This window comes from Dermochelys coriacea, chromosome 5 (assembly GCF_009764565.3).
Source record: "Dermochelys coriacea isolate rDerCor1 chromosome 5, rDerCor1.pri.v4, whole genome shotgun sequence".
NCBI classification, from domain to species: domain Eukaryota; kingdom Metazoa; phylum Chordata; order Testudines; family Dermochelyidae; genus Dermochelys; species Dermochelys coriacea.
Genome location: NC_050072.1, coordinates 35,910,217 through 35,932,304, shown reverse-complemented (window position 1 = coordinate 35,932,304; position 22,088 = coordinate 35,910,217). Strand labels below are relative to the sequence as shown.

At 43.5% G+C, this 22,088-nt stretch overlaps 1 protein-coding gene across 25 annotated transcripts in view; it reads right to left on the bottom strand.

The window, feature by feature from the left end:
- Positions 1-22,088, bottom strand: part of DDX4 (DEAD-box helicase 4) — a 108,282-nt gene that overhangs the window by 34,334 nt on the left and 51,860 nt on the right. For 17 of the 25 annotated variants that reach the window (XM_038403228.2, XM_038403232.2, XM_038403242.2 and 14 more), the window contains 4 exons: positions 19,518-19,559; positions 10,899-10,946; positions 10,747-10,791; positions 4,443-4,585 (listed from right to left, as the gene is read on the bottom strand). In XM_038403228.2, coding sequence (XP_038259156.1) covers positions 4,443-4,585; positions 10,747-10,791; positions 10,899-10,946; positions 19,518-19,559 — 278 coding nt within the window. The remainder of the gene's footprint in view (positions 1-4,442; positions 4,586-10,746; positions 10,792-10,898; positions 10,947-19,517; positions 19,560-22,088) is intronic. The other 8 variants (XM_043514777.1, XM_043514782.1, XM_043514780.1 and 5 more) reach the window with 2 other exon arrangements.

Sequence of the window (22,088 nt, the reverse complement as noted above, 5' to 3'; positions counted from 1 at the left end):
AGTGGCCTCTTTTTCTCCCATTTGCATATAAATCATCTTACAGTTTATCATTCTAATGCCCAGACTGAGAGGAGAACATATTTCTGCCTAAGTTTCTTATCTTCTCTATCGAAGTATCAGAGTGGATTTGGTCTGGCTTTAGCACTTGGAACTGCAGTCATATCATTACCAATGAGGCAAGAAGCAGCCAATATAATGGTAGGTTTCATAGTAGCAGCCATGTTAGTCTGTATTCGCAAAAAGAAAAGGTGCACTTGTGGCACCTTAGAGACTAACAAATTTATTAGAGCATAAGCTTTCGTGAGCATCTGATGAAGTGAGCTGTAGCTCACGAAAGCTTATGCTCTAATAAATTTGTTAGTCTCTAAGGTGCCACAAGTACTCCTTTTCTTTTTGCGAATATAATGGTAGTAATGAATGACTAACTACCTTGACATCTATTAGAAAAGTAGTACAGCAAAACACAAAATTTCCAACCACCATTCCAAAAGACGTGTGTCCATGCTGATGATGGGTTTTGCTCGATAACTATCTAAAAAGGAGCAGACCGACACCTGTTCATTTTCATCATCTGAGTCAGGTGCCACCTGAAGGTTGATTTTCTTTTTTGGTGGTTCGGGTTCTGTAGTTTCGCATCAGAGTGTTGCTGTTAAGACATCTGAAAGCATTCTCCACACCTTGTCCCTCTCAGATTTTGGAAGGCACTTCAGATTCTTAAACCTTGGGTCGAATACTGTATCTATCTTTAGAAATCTCACATTGGTACCTTCTTTGAGTTTTGTCAAATCTGCCGTGAAAGCGTTCGCTAAAACTAACATGTGCTGGGTCATTATCCAAGACTGCCATACCATGAAATATGGCAGAAAGTTGGTAAAACATAACTGGAGATATACAAATCTCCCCCAAAGAGTTCAGTCACAAATTTAATTAATGCATCATTTTTTTTTTTTTTTTAACAAGCATCAACATGGAAGCATGTCCTCTGGAATGGTGGCCAAAGAATGAGAGAGCATATGAATGTTTAGCATATCTGGAACGTAAATACCTTGCAATGCCGGCTCCAAAAGTGCCATGCGAATGTCTGTCTCACTTTCAGGTGACAATGTAAATAAGAAGCAGTCAACAGTATGTCCCGTAAATGTAAACAAACTTGTTTGTCTTAGCAATTGGCTGAACAAGAAGTAGGATTGAGTGAACTTGTAGACTCTAAAGTTTTACATTGTTTTGCTTTTGAGTGCAGTTATGTAACAAAAAGCTACATTTGTAAGTGACACTTTCACGATAAATAGATTGCACTACAGTACTTTATGGGGTGAACTGAAAAATACAATTTTTGTTTATCATTTTTAAAGTGCAAATATTTGTAATAAAAAATATAAAGTTAGCACTGTACATGTTGTATTCTGTGTTATAATAGAAATCAATGGGTATTCTATTGTTTAACAATGCAATTAATTACAATTAATTTTTTTAATAGCAGTTAATTTTTGAGTTAATCACGTGAGTTAACTGTGATTGATCAACAGCCCTATTAGAAATGTATAACTTAAAAGGGGAGATCTAATGGAATGCTAAACTGTATTATACTGTTCAGTCACTAGGTGGTGTTGAGTGTAAAATACCTTTTAAAGCTAAACTCAGCCATACATGGGAGACCGCTAAAGGATCTTATGAACACATCTGGTGCGTATAAGAAAACTCTGAAGCCACTCCATATCTGGTAAAGTAGTACATGACTGGAAAGTTACTATTGTATGTCCATGAAAAATTAGGAAGAGCATTGGAAAAGTTCCATGAGATGCTCTCTCTTTTGGAGGCTTTCTTTCAGCAGATGCATCCTTGTAAAGGGAGAGGTTTCCTTGTTGGAATTGACTCTGAACTATCTAATAACTGCAGGGGAGAAAACTGGATGATATTGCTTAAGAAGAACACAGGATAAACCTGTCACAATGAAAACAATTTGGTGTTTAAATAAATTTGGCATCTGACCCTTCTGCTGGCATAGCTACCTTTAACGAGTTTCATTTCTGACATGTTTGTATGGGAGCCCTATTTAAGGCTAAGCTGTTGTCCAACCTGCTTAAACAGTTGAAGAGTTTCTTGCAGAGGGCGCTCACACTGCTAGTTTGTTAACTGAGGCAACTTCTCAGCAATATCGTCAAATCCAACTACAGACTAAAATGCCAGTTTTAATTTTAGAAGTGTGTTTAAACATTTATTAATAGTGAGGACTGTAACCTAGAACTCTCTTGTGGCTAGCCTGAGCAAAATGGGTTCAATCTTTTTTCTTAACCTAGTGAAAAGTTGCTCAGAGGAGTAGTTTACTAAATATATTTATCCAAAACATCTTCACATTTTTTTCAGCTCTTTTCAAGCTTCCCAGCACAGTTCATAATTTGGGTTATAAGAATATCTTCCAAGGACACCTGGGCCTTAAAGTAGAAATTTTTTTTCTTTAAGCTATTTTAAAATCAAATTCTTTATGCAATTATGAACTGCATGCAACATTAAAACCAGAAGAGAACAAGACTGCAATAAATACCAAAACAAATTGTTATGTAAGTGTTGCCACATTTATTGACCGAAATATGAATTTTCAAAAAGTCAAGAGTTCCAGTGGTGTCACTTGGAGCTGTGCTGACTTATTTTAAAATAAACAATGTAAAATAAAATAAGGTATATTAATTGGTTCCACTACAGGGAGCGGGGGAAAAAACCCCAAAAACACAACAACGAATAGCCGTAAAGTTTTTGGCTAAAATGTTGTGAGCTGTACTACACTAGCAAGGTCTGGACCTGGCTCTCAGTTCTGTCTTTGGTATTCTACATCATCCTCAAGTTTTATAGTTTTCTTTCTTTCAATTTAAACATACACCTGTGACATAGCCAGATTATACCAGTCTTGAGTATCAGCCATCAGTAACCAATTACAAACACCTATTTCATTAACTTCTTACCTAACAACATGTATTTACACATTTAGTTTGCATATTATTTCAAGCTCAGCAGAGAAAAAACGGACTCCAAGGAGAAACTGCTAAGCTTCAATTAATATGTAAACTATTTACCATTAACTTGGGTTTGAATAGAGACTGGGAGTGGCTGGGTCATTACACACTGAATCTATTTCCCCATGTTAAGAATCTTCACATCTTCTTGTTAACTGTCTAAATGGGCCATCTTGATTATCACTACAAAAGTTTTTTTCTCCTGCTGATAATAGCTCATCTTAATTAATTAGCCTCTTACAGTTTGTATGGCAACTTCCACCTTCTCTGTATGTGTACATATATCTTATTACACATTCTGTTCTATGCATCTGATGAAGTGGGCTGTAGCCCACGAAAGCTTATGCTCAAATAAATGTGTTAGTCTCTAAGGTGCCACAAGTACTCCTGTTCTTTTTGCAGATACAGACTAACATGGCTGCTACTCTGAAACCAGTTTAATTATTTACTGTTTCCAATTTTCTGTAAAAAACTCTCTTTTCTGAACACAAATAACTGTTATGCTGACTATTTCCATTCCTCAGTGTTGCAGCTTTTTATATATGGTATCGATGGGAAAAAAAAGCAGATCTCCTCAGGCAGCATATTGCAAGTATTTGATTTAGAGAGAAATCAGAGTGTGTATTTCTGCAGAGCAAAAAAAATAAAACAAATTTTAAATTTGTATAATCTGGAACATTAAAATCATTTTAGATTTCTAATACTGACAACTGTACATCTTTACTTTCTCAAAACATGCCATTTTAGTTTTTGTGTTCCTCTCATTACGGACAACGGAAACAGACTATCAAAGGTGGAAAAATACAAAGTTTACTCTAATTAAGGATTCTCATTTGCTTTAAAATGAACAGATTTCAAAATACGCTTTTACTAAAATGTTCCTAATGATTTTCTAGGTTAGTATTTTATTTTATTTTTTAAGAAAAAAATTATTGCTGAGGGGAAAAAATGGGTGTGTACCTTTTGCTTCTTTGTAGTGTCTAAAGAAGGCACCAAAAGTTGCTTTGTTTTTTTATTTTAAAAATTTTAGTCCTATTAAACCTGGAAGAATATTATGGAGGAGGTTGTGAAACTTCACTCAGACACAAAGCAGAGCAATTGAGAGGTGAAAGGATTTTTTTTTAGTCAGGCTTTGATGCGTTTCACACCTATTTAATTTCAACAGTAATTTGGAAAAAAATTAAGATTCCACACTTACATTTCTGCCACCCTTCAAAGTTGTGAGAGCTAACAAAATAAGTCCCTGAAACTGTCCCTCAAAAGAGATCTTCCAACAAAAAATTCAGAGTTCTGTTTTGCCATGCATTTATTCATTATATTTTTATCAAAAGAAAAAACTTTTTTTATACATCAAAGCAGCAGAAAAGGGCACAAACTCATTTTTAAAATACCCTTTGCCAGTAACTAAGTAATAGAGGACAAGAGATCACTAACCAGTATTGCTGGTGGAGGATCAAGTCCTGATACTTCCACAAGAATTGTGTCATATTTGTCAAAATTAATTCCTGTCTGGTAGTGTGCAAAAATGGCTTCTTCATTGTCAGGTGGAGGTGGCGGCACATAGGTCACCTTTGGACCTTCAGAATACAAAAGAAAACCAATAGTTCAGATACATGATCAATAATTTGAGGGAAAATTTTATTTGAAGTAATTTGTTCCTTGTGGAGCAGCCAACAATTCAGTAGAATTTCATTAACCTGCACTTGATAATTCATGTAGGAAAAAATCCCTTCCCATTTCTCAAAGATTCAGTAGTGTGCTGCACTGAGGTTACTGAATACTACAACTTACAAAATATACTAGTGTACCTTTATAGCACATCAAACATTTCAATGTTTAAAAAGCTTACCTGCAGTTGTCAAAGTCAAAGTTTTTGTGAAACATTCTACTTGCTTAGCATTTGTTCACTTTTTCACAAATGGCTCTTCCAGTCAATAGAGAGAATTAGTGAAGTTTTACTGGGTAACTAAAAAACCAGAAGCTGAATTTTACACCTTTAAAGTCTGGTTTACTCTACAAAGTTTACATTCTGCTGAAATAGAGTCTAGCTCAAACTTTATTTGGTACATGAGTAAGCCATATGGAGCACTTACATGTGGATGCGAGGTGTTCTACAAGTGAATTAGGAAGACTGAACTGTTCAGAAAAGTACATTTTAGAATTAAAAAGTTCTTGAAAATACTGAACAAATTTGGAGCCTGGAAGAATTTTTTGAAGACTCATTTGAAAGCTGTCTGGTACACTGGTAAGAGAAGTAGCTGTTGAGGGACTTTCAATATTGACCATGAACAAATTTTATTCACAAAGTATGCCAAACAATAATTTTAACTGTTGATTATAATTTTGAAATTCTAAATAAAGAGAAAATGCAAAATAATGCATGCATTACTGTCTTTTTTAAAAAATAAAGACATTGTTCAGTAAAACATAATAGATTTTAAGGCCAAAAAGGATCATCTAGTCTGAACTCCTATATGTCATAAGTACTTAAATTTCACCCATTATCCCTGTATTAGGCACAATAACTTGTGCTTCTCTAAAGCGTATCTTCCAGAAGAGCTCCAGTCTTGAAGACTTCATGGAATGGAGAATCCATCATTTTGCTTTGGTAGGCTATGCCAATCATTAGTCACCCTTTCAATAACGTGTCTTATTTGCAATATGAAGTTGTCTGGCTTCAGCTTCCACCCACTGGGTTCTTGTTATCCGCTAGATTAAATCACCCTTAATTACCCAGTATTTTCTCCCTATGAAGGTAATTATACACCATAATCAAGTCTGCTTTTTATCTTTTTGATAAGCTTGCATCATTTGCGGCTCTCTCCAATTTCTCAATATCATTTTTAAAATATAGACACTAAAACTATCTGAAGTATGCCAGTATGTATCTCATCAATGGCATACACCTCCCTACGCCCTGTGTATTACATCAAAAGGCTGCCCTTTTTGCCACAATCGCACTGGGAGTTCATGTTGAGATGTTTGTCCACTCAAGTCTTTTTCAGAGTCATGGCTTTCCAGGATACAGTCCCCATTCTGTAGAACAGACTCCTCTTCCATGATAGAAGGAAGGCATCCCCCTGAAGAGGTGACCTAAAACCCACCCTGGAACAGAAGAGAGGACACTTCCTATTCTTGGAGGTGGTGAAAAGATTAAATCTCTGGCTGTCCCCATCTCTGGAATAGGTCTTGGAAGACCCAAGCATTCAACTTCCATTTGTAGTAATGGAAAAAGTGTCTGGGTGGAAGAAGAGAACACCTACATATATGGAATTGCTCCTTTCACAAGTTTAAGGAGTTCTTTACATACAAAAGGACCATATCTGCCTGTCCAAGGCATCCTTATTTGGAGGACAAATTCCAGCCTTGGAAGGAGCAAAGGCACCGCCTTGCATGACTGGTCACAAACATTCACACTACCATATGGCCAAGGAGTTGAAGACAATTCCTTACTGATGTCGGAGAGCATCCTTGAATCATCCCTACTACACCAGACAATCACAAATCTGTGTAACAGGAGGAATGCTCTGGCTATCACTGAGTCCAAGTATGCCCCTATAAACTATCCTTTGTACCAGTACTAATGTGGATTTCTTTGCATTCAGGGGTAGGCCCAACTCCCAGAACAAAGCAAAGGCCTTCTGGATGGATGACAACACTGCCTGGAAAGATCGGCGTTTGAGAAGCCTGTTGCTGGAGTACTGGAAGACTAAAATTACTTCCTGCCAAAGGTAAGCCACCACTACCACTTTCAAAAAGACTCTTGGGACCGAATGGAAGCACTCTGTACTGGAAGTGATCTTGAACCACAGTGAATCATAATTATGTCCTGTGCAATGGAGGTATAGTTATATGGAAGTAGGCATCTTGTAGGTTGAGGGATGAAAACCAATTGCGTAGAATAAACATAAAATTTAAGTTATTTTAAGTTGGCTAAGGAAATGTACATATATATTGAAAAGAAATGCACTGACTAGCAAGTAGAAGTAAGGCCTAGAAAATAAAAAGTGATGTGGCCAGAAGGAATAAAGTAGGAAGGATGTCTGGTTCAAAGAATAACCATGAGATAAGAGAAAGTTTCTAAAAAAAGGCCTCTGACAGGTGCGACAGCAGATGGTTTTAAATCAAACAGAGACTATCTTAAAATGAGCCAACACAGCTCTTCCCACCCCACAGTCCAATATTAAAGCCTATGTGAACCCAGGGGTAATGGGAAAACTGTTGGACAGCAAGGAGATGGGAAGAAAAGGCCTGGGGGGGGGGAGGGAAAAGGAGATTGTAAATCTTATCTGGACTAACACTGGAAATAAGGGTGAACTGTCTCCAATTGGTTTTTAGCTAAAGTCAGTAATTGGCAGTGACATCACTTGTTTGTTAAAGGATATAAAAAGCAAACTCTTAAAAAGGGAAGGAGTACTTGTGGCACCTTAGAGACTAACAAATTTATTAGAGCATAAGCTTTCGTGAGCTACAGCTCACGAAAGCTTATGCTCTAATAAATTTGTTAGTCTCTAAGGTGCCACAAGTACTCCTTTTTGCAAATACAGACTAACACGGCTGCTACTCTGAAACCTCTTAAAAAGGGTTCATTGCTGATACCTGCCTGACCATGTTTGAGCTGACCAATATGGGTCTAAGCACCCCTGCGTTTAGCTCATTTGTAAGTATACTGATCAAATACTTATAAATGTTTTACTACTATTTCAATGTAGTAAATTGCTTATTATTTAGAGTTTTTAAGCATGTTTAGAGCAATTGTACAAGTATCATTTGGCCTTTGCATTTAATAAAGGAATTTAGGGTTAAATCTATCAACTTCATGAAAAAACTCATACAGATACAGACAGACATCTTCCTTTCCAAATGCAAACAGATGGACATCATACCAAAAGGACTCAAGGTAAAAAATCCGTTACAATCTACATACCACACAGACTATGCTGACAGCTTGTGCCACACACTGTCAAAGAAACTGCGGAACCACCTGATCAACATCCTCTACAGCAAACAGGGAAAGATTAAGAATGAGCTCTCAAAACTAGATACTCTCATAAAGAACCAACCTTCCACACAAACTTCCTCGTGGCTGGACTTTACAAAAACTAGACAAACCATCTACAACACATACTTGGCTTCTCTACAAAAGAAAAAGGACACTAAACTATCTAAATTACTACATGCCACAAGGGGCCACAACAGTGGTTCCCTTAACCCACCCAGCGATATTGTTGATCTATCCAACTATACTCTTAGTCCAGCAGAAGAATCTGTCCTATCTCGGGGCCTCTCCTTTTGCCCCTGCACCCCCACAAACATGATACAGTTCTGTGGTGACCTAGAATTCTATTTTCGACATCTCCAACTCAAGGAATATTTCCAACACACCTCTGACCAGCATATTAACCCACAGAGACCTTCCTACCAACACTAGAAAAAGGATTCTGGGTGGACTCCTCCTGAAGGTCGAAACAGCAGAGTGGACTTCTACATAGAGTGCTTCCGCCGACGTGCATGGGCTGAAATTGTGGAAAAGCAGCATCACTTGCCCCATAACCTCAGCCGTGCAGAACACAATGCCATCCACAGCCTCAGAAACAACTCTGACATCATAATCAAAAAGGCTGACAAAGGAGATGCTGTCATCATGAATAGGTCGGAATACGAACAAGAGGCTACTAGGCAGCTCTCCAACACCACTTTCTACAAGCCATTACCCTCTGATCCCACTGAGAGTTACCAAAAGAAACTACACCATTTGCTCAAGAAACTCCCTGAAGAAGCACAAGAACAAATCCATACAGACACACCTCTAGAACCCCGACCTGGAGTATTCTATCTGCTACCCAAGATCCATAAACCTGGAAATCCTGGATGCCCCATCATCTCAGGCATTGGCACCCTGACAGCAGGATTGTCTGGCTATGTAGACTCCCTCCTCAGGCCCTTCGTTACCAGCACTCATAGCTATCTTCGAGACACCACTGACTTCCTGAGGAAACTACAATCCATTGGTGATCTTCCTAAAAACACCATCCTAACCACTATGGATATAGAAGCCCTCTACACCAACATTCCACACAAAGATGGACTACAAGCCGTCAGGAACACTATCCCCGATAATGTCACGGCTAACCTGGTGGCTGAACTTTGTGACTTTGTCCTCCCCCATAACTATTTCACATTTGGGGACAATGTATACCTTCAAGTCAGCAGCACTGAGATGGGTACCCGCATGGCCCCACAGTATGCCAACGTTTTTATGGCTGACTTAGAACAATGCTTCCTCAGCTCTCATCCCCTGATGCCCCTACTCTACTTGCGCTACATTGATATCTTCATCATCTGGACCCATGGAAAAGAAGCCCTTGAGGAATTCCACCAGGATTTCAACAATTTCCATCCCACCATCAACCTCAGCCTGGACCAGTCCACATAAGAGATCCACTTCCTGGACACTACAGTGCTAATAAGCGATGGTCACATAAACACCACCCTGTATCGGAAACCTACTGACCGCTATTCCTACCTACATGCCTCTAGCTTTCATCCAGATCATACCACACAATCCATAGTCTACAGCCAAGCTCTACAATATAACCACATTTGCTCCAACCCCTCAGACAGAGACAAACACCTACAAGAGCTCTATCATGCATTCTTACAAATACAATACCCACCTGCTGAAGTGAAGACACAGATTGACAGAGCCAGAAGAGTACCCAGAAGTCACCTACTACAGGACAGGCCCAACAAAGAAAATAACAGAATGCCACTAGCCATCACCTTCAGCCCCCAACTGAAACCTCTCCAACGCATCAAGGATCTACAACCTATCCTGAAGGACGACCCATCACTCTCACAGATCTTGGGAGACAAGCCAGTCCTTGCTTACAGACAGCCCCCCAACCTGAAGCAAATACTCACCAGCAACCACACACCACACAACAGAACCACTAACCCTATCCTTGCAACAAAACCCGTTGTCAAGTCTGTCCACATATCTATTCAGGGGACACCATCAGAGGGCCTAATCACATCAGCCACTCTATCAGAGGCTCGTTCACCTGCGCATCTACCAATGTGATATATGCCATCATGTGCCAGCAATGCCCCTCTGCCATGTACATTAGTCAAACTGGACAGTCTCTACGTAAAAGAATAAATGGACACAAATCAGACCTCAAGAATTATAACATTCAAAAACCAGTCGGAGAACACTTCAATCTCTCCGGTCACTTGATTATAGACCCGAGGGTGGCCATCCTTCAACAAAAAACCTTCAAAAACAGACTCCAGCGAGAGACTGCTGAATTGGAATTAATTTGCAAACTGGGTACAATTCACTTAGGCTTGAATAGAGACTGGGAATGGATGAGTCATTACACAAAGTAAAACCATTTCCCCATGGTATTTCTCCCCCCCACCCCACCGCCCACTGTTCCTCTGATATTCTTGTTAACTGCTGGAATTAGCCTACCTTGCTTGTCACCATGAAAGGTTTTCCTCCTTCCCCCCCCCCCCGCTGCTGGTGATGGCTTATCTTAAGTGATCACTCTCCTTACAGTGTGTATGATAAACCCATTGTTTCATGTTCTCTCTGTGTGTATATAAATTTCCCCACTGTATTTTCCACCAAATGCATCCGATGAAGTGAGCTGTAGCTCACGAAAGCTTATGCTCAAGTAAATTTGTTAGTCTCTAAGGTGCCACAAGTACTCCTTTTCTTTTTTTAATTTACCTTGATTATCACCACTTGCTGTTTCGCCATGCAATTTCCAAGAACCTTAAGTAGAAAAGAAATTGATTAAGAAAGAAAGAAAGAAAAGTCAGGCAATAAAAGAAAAAAAAAACTGAATTCTTGACAAGTTACCTTATAGCAAATCTACTTACTTCTTCCCGAACCTGCAATTACTTCTTCATTGTAACCTCTGTATCCTCCTGTTAAAATGTGTCAAGTTTTATTTTGATTTCCAAAATAAAACAGTTCTCTCAGGCTCTACTGCTTTTCAAAAATTAAAAGTACAGTCACACAGATAAACATGCATGAGGGACAGAATGGAAGGTGCTTAGGTCCTTGTAGAAGTAAATAAATGGGTGACAGAGCTGGACAGTTGGCAAAGTAAATGGGATGGGATCACTGCACAGTGACCTAAGATATTGAAGACAAGGACCAAAAGTTTGTATTTAACACAGTGAATAAGGGAGAGTGACCTGACCAAAGCAGTGAGCTGAGAAAAAGGATTCTGGCAGCAGCATTCTGACTGGACCGGAAGGAGCAATGTTGAAGTGATGATTACCAGAGAAGAGATGGATGCAGTAATCAGGAAGCAACATGAGGGCATGAATGATAGCTTGGCAGTATGGTCAGAAAAGAGACCAGATGTTGATCCTCTGACCAGAGGATCCTTTGACCCACGTAGTCCAGAATAGGGAGTCAAACCAGAGAAAGCAAAATTCTATCTTAGGATACCTCAAGGCAACTATTACCTATATTCTTAGAAATATTAGTTTAATTATCTGCTTTTTTCTTATGGTCTCCAAGGCGAGGAGCTCAAAAACTTACCTGCCAGAACACTTACGTTGCTTACAGTAAAACTCGGGACTCCTCCCAAGAAACTATCACAATCCAAGTGAACTTTGAGATTTAAAAAAATAGAACACACTGACCTACAAGTCCATATTTTTTCAACTGAACATTTTAAAAAAGGGAAACTATGATGTCCAGTTTGGCACAAATTTAGAATTTGTAGAAAAAGCTTTTATTTGTACAAGCCATAAAAAATTGTTAGTAATCTTTCCTAACTGTTGTTCTTTGAGATGTGTTGCTCATGTCCATTCCAATTTAGGTGAGAGTGCACGCATCACGTTCACCATCGCTGGAAGACTTTTTCCCCCTACTGGTATCCGTCAGGTCGGCTCTGGTGCCCCCTGGAGAGGCAACTCCCGGCACAGTATATAGGCACGTACCAGCCCACCACATTTTCAGTTCTTTCTTGCTGGCAACTCCGACTGAGGCAGGAGGACAGGTTGTAGAATGGACATGAGGAAACATCTCGACAAAACAGTTACAGAAAGGTTAGTAAGCGTTTGAGCGCTTTGAACGCTTGCTCACGTCCATTCCAATAGAGGTGACTCCCAAGCAAACACTCACGTGGCGGGATCAGCGTTCCTACGAGACATGGATTGGAGGATCACAGCGCCGAAGGCTGCATCATTTCTTGCCTGCTGAGTTAGGATGTAATGCCTGTAAACGTATGGATAGACGACGAGGTGACCGCCCTGCAGACGTCTACAATTGGAACATGGACCATGAATGCCGCTGATGAGGCTTGTGACCACGTGGAGTGCGCCATTAAATGTGGGGGAGGCACTTTTGCCAGGTCATAGCACATGCTGATGCAGGACTTTATCCAGAAAGAAAGCCTTTGAGCCAAGACTGGGCTGGCCTTCATCCTTTCTGCAACGGCCACAAACAATAATAATATTGGATTTTTGAAAGGGTTTGGTCCTTTCTATGTTAAAAGCCAAAGCACCTCTAACATCCAAAGAGTGCAGCCTCTGTTCGTTTTTAGCTATATGGGCCTTAGGATACAAGACAGGGAGAAAGATGTCCTGACTGTTGTGGAAATGGGAGACCACGTTCAGAAGGAATGAGGAACACAGCCGCAACTGCGCTTTGTCCTCAAGGACCGTGTAGGGCGGCTCAGAGGTGAGGGCTCGGATCTCCGACACCCTTCTGAGGTAATGACCACCAGAAAGGTGATCTTCCAGGACAAATAAATCAAGGGACATGTTGCAAGCAACATGAACAGTGGCCTTGTCAGTTGTGATACAACCAAGTTGAGATCCCAGAGGGGGGCAGAGGTTGGCATAGCTGTGGATACAGGCACTCCAAGCCCTGTAAGAACTGAGAGCTGATTAGATTGGAGAAAAAGTGATCTGCCATTCACCGGAGGGTGGCATGCTGATATTGCTGCCAAGTGGACCCTAACAGCAGACACGGCTAGACCTTGCCCTTTCAGATGGAGCAGATAGACCAAGATAAACGAAGAGAGTTGCTTCCAGAGGAAAGAACCCCTTCTGAAGTGACCAGAGCGAGAACTCTTCCATTTCATTAGGCAGACCATTCTAGTTGACTGCTTTCTGCTGCCCATAAGTACCTCTTGGACCAATGCCCAACAGGCTAGTTCCATTTCGTTCAAGCACAAAGGTGGTAAGTCATCAAAAGCAGAGATTCCAAGTTCGGGTGAAGCACGTGGCTGTGGCTCTGAGAGATCAAGTCTGGCCACACTGGGATGTCTATGGAGAGGTTCCACAGGATTGTGAACCAGTGTTGGCGCAGCCATGCCAGCACTACGAGAATTATGTGTACCTTGTCTCTTTTGATGTGGAGGAGTACTCTGTGGATGAGAAGTGGGGCAGAAGGCAGGGAGAAAGGAAGTATACAGGCATCTGCGCCCCCCTCCCTGCCCCCACAGCAGTTGGAAGGCATCTGAGAGAGAACCCAGACTGTACCCCAGGTATGAGCAAAACTGGAGACATTTCCTGTTGCTCGTGATTGCAAACAGGTCCACCTGGAGAAACCCCCACCTCCCAAAAATAGCCTCCAGGATGTCTGGTCGAAGAGACCACTCACCATGACTGATGAAGGACCTGCTCAGGTGATTCGCTAGTTTGTTCTGCAAACGCGGTAGATAAGCAGCCTCCAGATGAATGGAGTGGGCTAAGCAGTAGTCCCAAAGTTTCAATGCCTTGAGGCATAGGGGAGATGATTGGGCTCCCCCACCTTGCTTGTTTATACAGAACATTGCTGTGGTATTGTCTGTGAGGACCGATACAGACTTGCCCCGGAGCTTGCGGCAGAACACCTGGCAGGCAAGGCGCACTGCCCTTAGTTCCCTGACATTGATATGCAGATTAACCTCCTCTGGTGCCCACAGACCTTGTGTCCTGAGGGGTCCAAAGTGGGCTCCCCACCCCATAGCCAAGGTATCCATGACCAACTCTACTGACAGCACAGGCCTTGTAGACGGAACACCTGCACATACTATATCTTCATTTAGCCACCACTGCAGGGCGTTGAGCATCCCTTGGGGAACAGTAACCACTCTGTCTAGCAGGTGACGCCCCAGTATGTACACCGAGGGTGGAATCTGAGGCATGCATGCTGCACTACATAGGTGCAAGAGCCCATATGACCAAGGAGTTTTAGGCAGTTTCTTGCCGTGATGGTGGGCATGCTAGCAGGTCTCGAATGAGAATTGAGATGACCCTGAAGCGCCCTTCTGTCAAGGAGGCTCTTGCCTGGTTCGCATCCAGGATAGCCTCTGGATGGGCATGAGCGTGGACTTCTGCTCGTTGATCAGGAGGCCCAGGTTCTCGAAAGTGGACTGTACGATCTGCACATGCTGTTCCACTAACTCCCTGGATCCACCAACCAGTCATTGAATTAGGGGTAGACCTACACCCCTCTCCTTCTGATGAAGGCCGCTATCACCGGCACACATTTTGTTAAGGCTCTCCGGCCACCAACAGGCGAAAGGGCAGAACCGTGAACTGCATGGTCCTGATTTACTACAAACCGAAAGTATCTTCTGTGCCACTGGAAGATGGCTATATAAAAATACGCGTCTTTCAAGTCAAGTGTGGCATACCAGTCCCCTGGATCTAGGGAAGGAATAATCAAGGCCAGAGAGACCAAGGGGAACTTCAGCTTCTTCAGAACTTGTTGAGGTTCCTGAGGTTTAGGATAGGTCTGAGATCCCTACTGGATTTTGGGATCAGGAAATAGCAGGAATAAAACCCCTTGCCTCTTAGCACTGTGGGAACCTCCTCTACTGCTCCCGCCCTTAGGAGTAACTGCACCTCCTGAGCCAGGAGATTTTCTGTGAGAAGGGTCCCTGAAAAGGGATGAGGAGGGGGAGTGGGAAGGAGGGAAGAAAAAACTAAGGTGTATCCCAGTTCTACCATGAGGACCACCCATCAGCAGGGGCAGCAGGTTTGTATAATTTTTGGTGGTGCCCAGAACCCACCCCTGCCCAAACTCCACCCCCCCCCCCACCTGCCCACGGCTCTGGAAAGGAGTTTGGGTGATGGAGGAGGTCTGGGGTGCAGGCCGTAGGCTGGGGCAGGGGATTGGGGTGCAGACTCTGGGAGGGAGTTTGGGGATGGGAGGGGGTGCAGGTGTGAGGGCTATGTGGTGTGGGCTGAGGGTTGTGGCTCCAGATGAGGAGTTTGGGGTATAGGAGGGGCTCAAGGCGAGAGTAGGAGTGTAGGGGGTGAGGGTTTTGTCTAGGGCTGGGAAGATGGGTTTGGGGTGTGGGAGGGGCTCAGGGTGAGAGTAGGAGTGTGGGGGGTAAGGGCTCTGGCTGGGGGGTTTGGGGTGTTAGAGAGGCTCAGGGCTGGGGCAGCGGGTTGGAGTGCAGGTGGATGAGGGCTCTGGATGGGACTGGAGATGAGGGGTTTGTGGTGTTAGAGGAGGCTCAAGGCTCAGGCAGAGGGTTGGGGTGCGGGGGGGATGAAGGCTCTGGCTGGGACTAGGGATAAGGTGTTTGGGATGCTGAAGGAGCTCAGGGATGGGGTAGAGGGTGTGTGGGGGGTGAAAGCTCTAGCTGGGGGTGTGGGCTCTAGGGTGGGGCAGGGCTGGGGATGACTTTGGGGTCAAGGCAGGCTGTTCCGGGACAGGGGCCAGAGAGAACTCCCCCCCCAGCCCTTTCCCTGCCAGCAGCAGCGAGCTCTGGGGGAAGAGCCCCCCCTTTCCTGCCCCCCCATCAGCACACTCACCCCCACTGTCACGGCATGTGCTCCTAGGGCCTCTCTCAGGTCCAGGAATCTCCCTCACCTCCCCCATGGTGGGTGTTGGGGGGTGCTGTGTGTGCCTCCTCCCCTGCTGTTGCCTCACTGGGGGTGAGGGATGGGGCTGCCTCCTTGTCCAGCGTGGGGCAGGAGCAGTGACTGCGGGGACGGGGGCTCCCCCTGTGCTGCTGGAGGGTCCCACCGGAAAAGAGAAAGGTCTGAGGGGGAAGGGCAGGCTCAGAGTCAGTCTGCCCTGGCAGTCGAGATGGGGGCACTAGGACCTTGCAGCAGCAGTTGCTGCAGGAAGGTAGCATGGAGCTGTGCAGCAGAGGCAGGGATGCTCTGCTCTGTGTGCGTGGGGGAGCAGCAGGTGGGGCCGGGGAGGACACCCGGCCCCAAATATTGGTGGAGCTGGGCCCCAGGGCTCTGAATATTGCTGGTACCGAGGCACCACATGGAGATATAACTCGCCGCCTATACCCATCAGTCAGACGTGATGTCGGCCCACGGCCAGTTAAAAAGGAACTAACAGACTAAAAACATATGGGTAAGATCTAGATTGTGGACTGGTGCATCATCCTCGGGCGCATCCTCAAAAGTTTTGTGTTGCGCGATGATTGTCTTGTAGGCACAGATGTCGAGTCTTTGAGGAGTCTGTCTCTTTCTGAAACCCCTATTCCTCCTTCGCCCAAAATCCTGCCTCTGGTAGGGCTGGTAGAAACAGCCCATAGGCTGTGGCTTAAAATGTTTCCGGGATAGGTTGGGGAGGCCCAATGACTTCTAAGTTGCCCTTGAATCCTTGAGGCTGTGGAGCTGGCCATTGGTTGTTCCAAAAACAAGGACTGCCCTTCAAATGGGAGGTCCTGAACCATTTGTTGGACCTCATGGGGGAGGCTCAACAATTACAGCCAGAAGCTCCTCCTCATTACCATGCCCATGCCCCTCGCCCAGGCCGCCGCATCCGTGGCATCTAGAGCCACCTAAAGGGATGCCTTGGTTATTGCTCTGCCTTCTTCAACCAAGGCCCCAAATTCGTCCTTATAGTAAGCTGGCAGGAGCTCTTTGAACTTCTGGATTGCTGACCAGAAATTAAAATCATAAAGGCTAAACAGGGCCTGGTGGTTAGCAATTCTAAGATGAAGGCCGCCTGTGGAGTAGACTTTTCTCCCCAGGGACTGATCCTCTTTCAGAAGGGGACAGAAGGGGCGCCCTCACCTCCACGGGTGCTGAAAGAGAACATCCCCCCGTGGGAGCCCGGGACCACTTGCCTCCCCAGTGGTCAGTGTGGATCCCTTCACTGCATCTGCCGTTGGCCAGAACCCCACCCTGTTGGGACAAGCCTCTGGGTCTTGCCCTCAGGACACCTGTGATCCACTCTGGATACAGTTCCTCACAAGGCATATGACTGCCTGCAATTCTGAGCCAGAAGACCCACTCTTAGGCGACCAAAGCGGTGCCGTGCTCAGTGGTGCTGAGCAGCTTTACCTAGGTGGGGAGCGGCATTTTCAAGGAGAGCGGTACTGCAACGAATAACGTTGCCACCCTGGGGAGTGTTGCAGTGATGGAGAGCCACGTCTCAAAGACGAGCGATGCAGAGATTGCAAGCAGTGCCATGGCAGGGAGCAGCATGGAGACTGATCAGTGCCAGGAGTACAACCAGCATCTAGGTGGGGTGTCATGTCACTGCAGTGACTGTGGTCTCTGTGCCGGGTCTCGCGACGACGAGCGGGATGGACAGTGGTGCCTTGCCATCATTGCAGGCTTGCTCAGGGCTGGTGCCTGCCCTTTTGTGGCTGGAACCTGTGGTGACTGGTTTATTTCCTGCAGGCCTCAGCTTGGGGACAGTGGTGCCGAGCAAGTGAACAGGTTCTGTTCCTTCTCAAATGCCTCTGGCATCGAAGGTGCTGCCAGGTCGTGTCCCCTTCTTGGCTCACCCAATGTGGGGAGCCTCTCAGTGCCATACTCAACCGTGCCGGTTGAGCTATCTCCAAATAGAGAGTGGTCTGCCACAGATCGCACTCTCTCAAGAGTCTCTCTCAAGGGGGAACGTCCCGATCAGATTTTTTTGACCTCTTCTTCAGAACTGGTGATGGGGATTGGTGCCAAGTCATCGGCACCAAAAAGCATGCCAGTGCCGGAAGGATAGTGCTGGGGAGCCCAAGTCATGCTGGTGTTCTGAACATACAACGGCACACTCCTGGTAGAGGAGGTGTTTGGTATCGGGTCAAGTTGCTGCTCTGAAATGGGACGTAGTGCCGCCTCCATAAGTAGGAACTTCAGACCAAGGACCAAAAAAAGAGAGAGATGATCAACTGAAGTTCCTACAGATCTGGCACTTAAATACGACCCTCTCCCAAGCACTTTAAACAGCTCTTGTGAGGGTCACTGACTGGCACCACCGCACGCTGTTTGAAGCCCTGGAACCAAGGCACGCCCCGGGCCCGGACGGGAGAGCCCCGCAGGGTGGGTGCTTACCAACTAACTATCACTCTACTTATGCTAACAAACTATTTACACTTATCTACTATCTATTTACAGGAAGACCACCACTACAGGAATCAGTTGCTGAGCAAGAGATAGGAGAGTTCCAGTGACTGTCACGAACGGAAAAAGAACTGAGGAGGGGGCAACCTGGCAGGTGCCTATATACTGCACCATGGAGGCATCACTCCAGGGGGCACCAGAGCTGACCCGACAGATACCACTCGCAGAAAAAAAAGTCTTCTGGCGACAGTGTACGCAACGTGCACACATCAATATTGGAATGGACATGATCAAACACTCAAAGAAAAGCCATTAGAAACCTCTTTTCTTAAAATGTAAATAAAGGTATTCCAGCAAGTTCTAAAAACAAAAGACAAAACAGTGCTCCATAGTTGCTAGTGACAAAATGAACTGGCATGCTTGGGATACTAAAACTATCCTACGCCTGTCCGGAAAGTGGTCTATATTTCTTTGTCAATGGGATTAGTGACTGTCTAAAAAGTTGAATTGTGAAGGAATCTTTATGGACAGAACTAAACAACATTGGAGAACTAAGAATCATACCTTTCTTTCTTAATGGCATACAGCAGCTAATCCTAATGGTTTGATGGAAGGAAAAAGATGAATGACAGCCAGGACTAGAGATTAAGCATATGCACAGTACTCTGTACTTTTAGTGTGGCATCTTAATATAACAAACAGCTAGTTTGCCCTGCCTGCAGCCACATTGCGAACACTGGTCTAGTGTTTGAAAACCTAAAACAGAAATGCACTGAACGGATTAGAAATCAAACTGGCTACTATAATTTCATCATCCAAGATGAGAGAAATGCAATAGTAAATAAGTACGTTTCAGTTTTAACAAAGTTATTGGGTACATAGTGGACAAGGAAATTTAAGACGCCAGTGAAATTTAACCTGACAATGTCACTTTCAGATGCTTCTGCTAAATTCTAGCAAATGAAACTTAATATTTTTGTTTTTCTGCATTTAAGGCAGTCACAAGCACTTTCCAAAAATTAATAAAATCAATCTCAGTCTCTCAAGGTAGGTATTATCCCATTTATAAACAGGGAAAATGAGGCATGGAGTGACATAGGATTTGCCCAAGTTGTCAAAGAAAAGAAAATAAGAAAATACAAGACCCAAACCTCCTGACTCCCTCCCTTCCTTTCAATCATTATTAAACATACACAATCTTTGTATAACCCTAATACATAAGAACCCGACCTTTGCTTCCAAATCCTCGGTTTCTGTTACTATCATTATCACCTAAAAAAAAAAAAAGGCAGAATTTACATGTAATTGCATATAATAGTGCTTCACAAATCTTAATACAATATCTTAAAGCTGTTATGACTACAGATAGCAGAAAGCAGGATTCCTTCCCAGTAAAAAAAATGTGGCAGTGGTTTTGTCAGCCCTTCATTATCCATCCACCCAGTAATTCTTTATGTAAGAACATTAACTCCTCCTTTCAAGCAGCAAAAGATTTAAATCAAATCAATCAATCAGTAACAGCCAGTTCATAAACTCATTCCTTGCCTTCTCTATTGTAGAGACTTAAGTCATATACAGTTATGGGACAACAGGATTTAGGGCTTGTCTACACTAGGAAGCCCTTCACAACAGTTATTCCAGCAGAGCTCTGTAGAAGACTGGAGTTGTTCTTCTGCTGGCATAGCTACACCATGTGCCAGACTAACACCAGCTAAGCCAAAAGAAGCACACTGTCGATGCTGTGGTGTCTACACTGATGTTTTTGCCAACATAGCTATGTAATTTTTTCCACACTACTAGCAGACATAGCTGTGCTGGCAAAACTTTGTAGACTAAGTCTGAGTGGAAAGGAAGGACAATAATAAAGGTACTTGCAATTCTTTGTCTCCAGTTATCCCATCCTATAAGGAATACCTCAGCTCATGTGATAAAACAGCAACTCCCACCCAAAAAGCCACCCTGCATTTAATTATGGCACATTTTTTCATTTTGTTCACTAACATTTTTCATCCCAAAATGTCACTGAAGAGAACCAAAGGCCCATGCAATGTTAAACGTCTGGCAAATACCATGAGGGTCTCTTACTGAGAATGGAAGATACAATATAACAATCATTAACCTGAACACCTACTAGAATAGACCTCTCACCATTCTGTATCTACTACATTAAAAACTACTTTGATTATCCAAAGCATTTCAGATTACTGAATGTCAAACTCCCCCAAGACATATGAACAAACAACTCTGACCTGGGCAGTGGGTATTTTAAGCTGCCAGACTCCCGACTGCAGGGTTCTGGAGGGAAGTTTGTGTTTTATTATGCCCCATGCAGGTTCCTGGGCAGCTGAGGAGGGCTTATGTGCTATTCAGCTTCCCCAGTTTTTATTTTTCTTTCCTTTTCTCTTCCTGTTTCCATCCTAGGATGCTGATGTTTTGTGTGTCATGGTACACCAAGTCATCTTCTTGAAATGTGAACTAATCACTTCAGATGTGGTAGAAACCCCCCTAACCTACTAGGCTATCCAGCCTCACAATTGCAAAGTCTCTGCTGCTTCTACAGCAGCTACAGTTTTGTTGCTGTTGCAGTCTATGACTCGCCCCTTGAAGACACAAAGGAATGCCTCTTTATTTTAATTATATGTATAGACATAGGGGTGATACTGAAAGAGGGTGGGAGGGGAGAAGAGCAGATCAGGGCTAACCATAAACACTCATATTTGAAACCACTTGCTCATAATGCTGTGAGCTTAAAAAGCCTTACTGAAGTAGCACACTTGTACCACAAAATGATATATTCTCCTCCCTTAATGGCGGGACTGATATGCTGCAGTGTTTTCTCCTAGAACATAGGTTTCCTACAAGCTTCTGTCCTCCAAAACTCTTCTCCTTACTGGTTAGGCACCATGAAGAGGGATAAAAATTAAAAGTGCAATGGAAAAAAAAGGAGAGGACCAGAGGAACCTCATTGCTTCAAGTGGAGGCAAGATACCAGGGGGTTAGTGAGGCAGTCAGATCTCTGAACAGCTCCATCAGCTGGCAGCAAATTGAGACACTAAAGGGATATTTAAAAAAGGAAGAGAGGAGATTGAGGAGTAACCCAGTTTCAATGGCTCAGAGGAGCACTAAAAAAGAAATCACAGGCCTAAAAAAAACAAGTCTCACCCAAACTGTGTTGGCTTGCGTATTTTTAAATTATTAGAATCTCGCAGCACAGTGACCTTTTCCTTGGCAAATTGTTCTATGATGCTCTTCAGCTCCAATTTTGCTGTTTCATCTTTCTTGGTTGCAAGGAAAGCAAGGTCACTCAGTTGTGTCTGACAGTGCTGAATGCATGTAGTTTGACACATCAATGTACTTACTGGTAAGAGTCAACACAACATTTCCGGAAAAGCATCAAGAGAACTTGACACTATGAAATTCAAGTAGCTCTGGACTCCAAATGACAAACTGAACACCTACATGACCTTTGCAAAGTAAGACATCTTGAAAGACTCGTGAACCAAGTCTAAAGAAAAATATGAGTGTTTTCCCAGGAGTTTAAGAATTTCCTCCTTTGACTCTTCTAAAGCTGTATTTTGACGTTGCCCGGGATGGAGGAACCAAATAGCGTAGCTACCTGTTGAAATCCCTCAGACTGAAACATTAGTTCCCAGATCATATTGCCAAAACCTTGAAAATATTTCCTTTGATGGTTATACTTGACTTAACACACAATCATGTAAAAAATCTGTCATCCGTGAAGCATACGTCTATTCCTGTGGCTTAGATAGACTGCATTTTCAAAACCGATAGCTTCCCATC